Source organism: Sinocyclocheilus anshuiensis, unplaced genomic scaffold, assembly GCF_001515605.1.
Source record: "Sinocyclocheilus anshuiensis isolate Anshui unplaced genomic scaffold, SAMN03320099.WGS_v1.1 scaffold1306, whole genome shotgun sequence".
Taxonomy (NCBI): Eukaryota; Metazoa; Chordata; class Actinopteri; order Cypriniformes; family Cyprinidae; genus Sinocyclocheilus; species Sinocyclocheilus anshuiensis.
In genome coordinates this window covers 24,176-31,145 of record NW_015558625.1, presented here as the reverse complement: position 1 = coordinate 31,145, position 6,970 = coordinate 24,176, and the positions used below count along the sequence as shown (strand labels likewise).

Genomic DNA, 6,970 nt, shown 5'->3' with positions numbered 1-6,970 from the left:
TCGAAACGAAATGCAAAAGTGCCTGTTTGGCAATATTTTGGATTTTGAAAAGCCTGTTGACTTTTGTCGTTTATCTGATTTTGGAAGTTTTTTTAAACATTCGTTTTTTTATTTAATTGGTTCCACAGTGTTTGCTGATTTTTACTTTATTTAAACTTTGTGTCATTTATTTATTTTATTTGACATCAAGGTGTATGCCGTGCCTCCAAGCTTTCTTACTCGTTTTGCTAATAAACCTTCTACGTTTCTTATTTATTTGGTTATATATTATACATGTTTACTCATTTCCAGTTTTGTATACCCATTTAAACTTTATGTAAGTTATTTGTTATTTTATATTAGGCATAACCTATAGCATGGTGTATTTTTATTAGTTTTGTTAATAAAAGTTCTATGTTTTATATATACCCTAAAGTGAGTTTGACGTTGTATTTTGTTGTTGCATTCAAGCAATTGATGCCGAATTGCCGCTAATTCGAAAGTGAAAGTAAAATGAGCACGGCGCTTTTAAGCTATTTAAAAGCGAAGGAAAGCGAGGAAAAGAGGGAACGCCCTGCCCCCACGGTGATACCGTTAATACCGGTGTTGTCACACATCAATTAACCGGTGGGAAAATTTCCTCACCGTCACAACCTTAGAACTGAACTGAAAATAATTTTTAAATCCCATTTCTGAATTCAAACCGAGTATGCAAAATTGAATTCAGTATTCAAATGGAATCAAACTTACTTGAAATTTACTAAATATTTAATAAATAAGTTAATAAAACAAAGTCAATGTTTTTAATTATATTTATCTAATTTATTAAACACGTTTAAAAATATATAAATAATAAACTTTTTATTGTAAAACATTTGAGCTGTAACATTTGTACAATCAATGTTTGCTAAATTATGAACTGGAAAGGAAGTCAATTCTTAAATGTAAGTACAGTTTAGTAGTATTTAACCACTACTAAAATAATACTGAAACTGACTTTAATTTATGTATATTAAATACTGTGTATATAGTAGCCTATTATAGTTTTGATTTTGCAGCTTTTATTATATTTTACATTTTCAGTTTAGTTTATGTTTTAGTTTAAGCAATTCTGTTGTGTTTTTGTCATTTTTATTAGTTTTTGGGTTCCTTTTACACGTACACAGCTTATTTATTTTTATTTCAGATTTAGTAATTTTAAACATCTTTATTTTAGTGAGTTAACTTCTAATTTTAAGGTTTTTTTTTTTTTTTTAAGTTTACATTTTTCATCTAATATTTATAATTTATTTAATTTCAGCCTTATTTCTATTACCAGTAATATTTTTTCACAGTTTTAGTTTAGATACCAATAACACACTACAGTATAAGTACAAGTACAATATATATATATATATATATATATATATATATATATGAGAATCTTTTTAAAGCCTTGGTCATTCTTTTCAATGAAATGAATGGGTACTGGACCTTATAAGCTTTAAAAAGGACACAAAAACACCATAAAAGTGAACCATGACAGCACTGTACCTGTGTAGAGCCGGAAACACTTCCCTGCGCGGTTTCTCCCGGCTCTCCCGGCTCTCTGACAGGCGGAGGCTTTAGAGATGGGCGTAATGATCAGTGACTCTATCGCCGTGCGTGGATTATATGCCCTCAGCTTCACAAACGCACAGTCGATCACAAACACCACGCCGTTAATGGTGATGGACGTCTCGGCTATATTGGTGGCGACCACCACCTGAAAAACATCACACAAACAAACGACCGTCAACAGGATTCAATGTAGCTCTGAGTGCATATGGTCACATGTGTGCCGATTCTCCAGTTTCACTGTTTAACAGTGCAAACAGGACACTCAACGTCACTGACTACGACTGAATCTCAATTCATCGTTTCTGTCCTATATATGTCACCCGTATATAGGATATTTGTATGACAGCACTGCATCGGTGTACCACAAAACCAGTCATAAGGGTCAATTTTTCAAAATTGAGATTTATACATACAAAATAAACAAGTTTTCCATTGATGTATGGTTTTTGTTAGACAGGACAATATTTGGCCGAAAATTTGAAAATCTGGAATCTGAGGGTGCAAAAAATCTAAATATTGAGAAAATCGCCTTTAAAGCTGTCCAAATGAAGTTCTTAGCAATGCATATTACTAATCAAAAATTAAGTTTTGATATATTTACGGTAGGAAATTTACAAAATATCTTCAAGGAACATGATCTGATTTTTGGCATAAAAGAAAAATGGATAATTTTGACCCATACAATGTATTGTTGGCTATTGCTACAATTACCCCCCAGCGACTTAAGACTGCTTTTGTGCTCCAGGGTCACATATGTGGTTGCACCTTTCTGACAGTAGGGGACATCCTCTCGAACACTCTCATCTGCTCATTATAGGGCAGGCCCGCATACATGGGCAGCACACACAGGTGCTTCTTCATCCCGTAACGGGACAAAGTCCGGGCCTGTTCCTGGAGCATAGACACCACCTTCTCCACCTCCTCCTGATGAAAGAACGAGCAGAAAAACATTGATATACGCTGACAGCAGGTCGAACATCAGGGGAGCCTTAAAAAACATATTTTAAAAGACATTTTTAGGACGTGAACAATGAAAACCAATGCAGCAGGTCCATTCCAGAACAAACCTACACAAACGTCACACACACACCTGTCCTGTGAGAAAGGCCAGCACATCTCCATCATCCTCCGTCTCGTGGATCTTCATCACGGTTTCCACCGTAGCCTTCACATAGTCTGGCACAGGACTGGAGACAGAAAGCATACCGTCACTTTCATTAGTGGAAGCAGAGAGAGATTCTTTTCTCACAGGACTGACCATATGTGAACATGAGCTTCACCTGACAGTGTAGAAAATATCCACCGGGAAAGTTCGGCCCTCCACCGTCAGAATCGCACAGGTGTCTTTATTTGGGTCTCCAGACTCATTTAGGTCGAAGAAATCGTGGAATTTCTGAGGGAACAGTATTGTTCATGTATCAGACGTAGATCAACTCTAGCTAGCTGACCGCTGAGATCTTCAGCAATCATGCGGCTGATTATCATGAACCCTCAGATGATTCAAGAAACCTACAACAGCTTTGTGCAGAGACAATATGTTTTTTTGTTTTGTTTTAAAATCCTTCAAAAATAGTACACACTACCATCCAAAACGTTTGTGTTGTTAAGACTTTCTAATGTTTTTGAAAGAAGGCTCTTCTGCTCACCAAGGCTGTATTTATTTGATCAAAAATACAGTAAAAATAGTATTATTCTGAAATAGTATCTAACTATTACTATATTGCGATATTTAATTCATTTCTGTGATGCAAAGCTGAATTTTCAGCATCATATACACTGCCGTTCAAAAGTTTGGGATCAGAAGGATTTTTAATGTTTTTTAAAGAAGCTTCTTATGCTCATCAAACATTTTATCAAAAATACAGGGAAAAACAGTAATATTGTGAAATATTGGTTTAATATTTTTATATACTTTAAAAATGTATTCCTGTGATGCAGAGCTGAATTTTCAGCATCATTACTCCAGTCTTCAGTGTCACATGATCTTCAGAAATCAGTATAATATGCTGATTTATTATCTATGTTGTGCTGCTTAATATTTTTTGGAACCTGTGATACTTTTTCTTTGATTCTTTGATGAATTAAAAGTTTAAAAAGAACAGTGTTTATTCGAAATATAAATATTTTCTAACAATTTAAGTCTTTACTATCACTTTTTATCCATTTAACACATCCTTGCTGAATAAAAGTATTAATTTTTTATTTTTTTTTTAAAGAAAAAAAATTGCTGACCCCACACTTCTGAATAGTTTGTACATTGTAACACAATTTCTATTTTGAATAAACACTGTTCTTTTTAGCCTTTCATTTATCAAAGAATCAAAGAAAAGGTCCCAAAAAATATTAAGCAGCACAACTGTTTCCAACACTGATAATAAATCAGCATATTAGAATGATTTCTGAAGATCATGTGACACTGAAGACTGGAGTAACGATGCTGAAAATTCAGCTTTGATCACAGAAATAAATTACATTTTAAAATATATTCACATAGAAAACAATAATATTTCAGAAAAAAATTATATTTCACAGAATTAAAGTTTTTTCTGTATTTTTGATCAAATAAATGCAGCCATGATGAGCAGAAGAATCTTCTTTAAAAAACATTAAAAATCTTACTGATCCCAAACTTTTGAATGGCACTGTACATAAAATCATAAAACGATGATGATAATGAAAATATCTTACACCTCTTTTACAATGTGCATGTTTTTATCATTTCTGAATTACAATTTATATGCGAGGACATACAAATAAGGTGGTCACAATGATACTGAGTGACCAACATGCAGAAATATGCAGAAGAAAAAGGAAATGTAATGATATTTATTAATACATGATGGTTAAAAAAAGTACTTGAAATAATGATTGTGTACACAGAGTGTGAGGAAAATACTAGTTTTTACTGAATTACTAAATCAAATGACATTTTTAGAGTTAAAATAAATTACAAGCATTAAAGCGAAATTTAATACAGCTTTAAATATAGTTCCTTTTTTTCTTTTCCCCTAAGCAAAAAATAATGACTATCATACTTTTTTTTTTTTTACCATGAATTACTGAACTAATGTCATTTAGTGTAGCAATAGTTCATATAGCAATACATCTTTTCAGGCATATTTTCAACAGAAATCATTAGATGACATTAAAAGACACTCTTTAAGGATCTCAGTGCAGCTCCAAAAACTAATGAATTATTTTAAATCTTTACCAAAGATTGCCACTATCCTTCAAACTACTTGGATTTAAACATTTGTAAGATGTTTTTAATCATTTAAAAACTAATAAAATTTAGTATGATCATTTATTCTTCTACATGTTTTAATAAGCACAGGTCAGAATAAGTATGTTTTTTTTTTTTGTTTTTTTTACATAAATATATCTGTGACAAAGTAACATTATTTCACCCAGTATATATATAGTATATATTTAGTCAGAGGTTGGATTTACCTTGGCATCCAAAGTGGCTGAAGCTACGATCAAACGCAGGTCTCTGCGCTTCTTCTGAATCTGTAAAGCGAGAGAAAACAATGGGAAGAAAAACCCCACACAAATGCTCATCTGACAGATGATAGAAAGCAAATAGAGCATCACCTTCTTCAGGAGGCCAATGGTGATGTCAGTGTAAAGTGTTCGCTCGTGAGCTTCATCCAGCATTATCACACTACAGCAAAACAACACCAATGATACGATCAGAAATGGCTGAAAAAATCAATTCAAATTTTGTACTTAAATATTATCAATATTCAAATTATATTTGGAAAAGGCATAATTTCAGTTAGGGGGAACAAAGCTTTTGGCTTCTCTCCTGAGGCCACAAGAGGGCGCATCGAGCAAAATATTACTAATGCACATTTATTAAAGCAATAAAATAACATGACTATCCTTAAAAGTGCATAATGTTTAAAAAATGTTTATAAACCACATATAATTACTTAAGTTGCTTAAACAATTATAAACAAAACGGCATCATGTATGTATCCATAGTTAAATACAAAGGACCGAAAACCAATCCCAAAGAGTACTTTTCCATTTAAAAACATGAGATGCAGTGGGATGGGGAAAAACCCGCCATAAAGTTGAGACATGTTTTTTAAAAGTTGAATGTCTCAGGTTATGTATGTAACCCTGGTTCCCTGAGAAGGGAACGAGACACAGCGTCCTCGTGCGGTCGCTACGGGGAACGCCTTCGGTGTGACCGGTGTCTGAAGCATACATCTAAACACGACAATAACATTGGGCGGCGACAGCCTATGACGTCATTACCGGCGCGACCACATTCAGTGCATTCCAAACGGGATATATCGCCCTCTGAAGGGCACTTCGGAGTGAAAACAATCATGGCCACCATACTGAAGGATCGTTCCAAACCGAAGTGCTCAAAACTGGCCACTTCAAAGGGCCCTTTGGAATGAAGGATTTCGAAGGGTACAACTGATGGACACTTCGGCCTCCCATGATCCTTTGCGCAGATTATTTCCATGATGACGGCGCCTCCGTGTGGGCACGGGATGATGGCGCAGAAGGGCACTTCAAGTAACAGTTTTTTGGTCCCCTACACCCTTCAACCCTACGAAGCTCTCACTCCGGAGGGTAAACCCTTTGAAGGGATTAGGGCATAGGGATGAGCCCTTCAGAATGGAATGCAGGGAGTATAAAAAGGCACCGGGAGAACACATCATCCACTTCTTCATCTGAAGCTCGTGTCCGAAGCATGGCGAGGCTTCTAGAGGACGCAGTGTCTCGTTCCATTCTCAGGGAACCAGGGTTACATACGTAACCTGATAAGTTCCCTTCTGAGGGACCTTCAAACTGCGTCCTCTAGCGGTCGCTATGGGAAACAGTATACCCATGCTGCCATGCTGAGGGGAGTGCATCCCAAACACAAAGGCAAGCACTAAGTACCAACTCTACCAAGGTTATGGGAGTTGCCCCTAGGACGCCTTCACGGCTGTCAGTGGCACGATCCCCTTCGGCTAAAGGCCTGAGCTGCATACCCCAATAACTTACCTGTTAAGGGATGGACTTGAGGAAGCCTGAACTAGTCTAAATGACTAGTCTAAATGACTAGTCTAAACTGGTCTAAATGAGTCTACTCCACCAAGCTACTGTTATAAGCATGAGCCCCGTTGCAACAATACATAGTGATATTCTCAATGTTACTCAGAAGACAGGATACAGGTTTAACTCATTCAAAATACTTCTGCTTAATGTTACACTGTCAGATATGCAAAATAAATCTATCGTATCTCTTGCTCTGGCTACTGTGTATAGACAGCCAGGGCCGTATACAGATTTCCTAAAAGAATTTGCAGATTTCCTCTCAGACCTATTGCTTACTGTTGATAAAGTGCTAATTGTCGGAGATTTTAACATTAACGCTGATAATCAC

General features: G+C 35.6%; 1 protein-coding gene across 1 annotated transcript in view; it reads right to left on the bottom strand.

The window, feature by feature from the left end:
* dhx35 (DEAH-box helicase 35) overlaps nucleotides 1-6,970 on the bottom strand; it is a 31,666-nt gene that overhangs the window by 11,310 nt on the left and 13,386 nt on the right. Inside the window, exons 7-12 of the mRNA XM_016476783.1 lie at nucleotides 5,173-5,242; nucleotides 5,029-5,088; nucleotides 2,859-2,971; nucleotides 2,669-2,765; nucleotides 2,344-2,502; nucleotides 1,513-1,723 (exon numbers count right to left, since the gene is read on the bottom strand). Coding sequence (XP_016332269.1) covers nucleotides 1,513-1,723; nucleotides 2,344-2,502; nucleotides 2,669-2,765; nucleotides 2,859-2,971; nucleotides 5,029-5,088; nucleotides 5,173-5,242 — 710 coding nt within the window. The remainder of the gene's footprint in view (nucleotides 1-1,512; nucleotides 1,724-2,343; nucleotides 2,503-2,668; nucleotides 2,766-2,858; nucleotides 2,972-5,028; nucleotides 5,089-5,172; nucleotides 5,243-6,970) is intronic.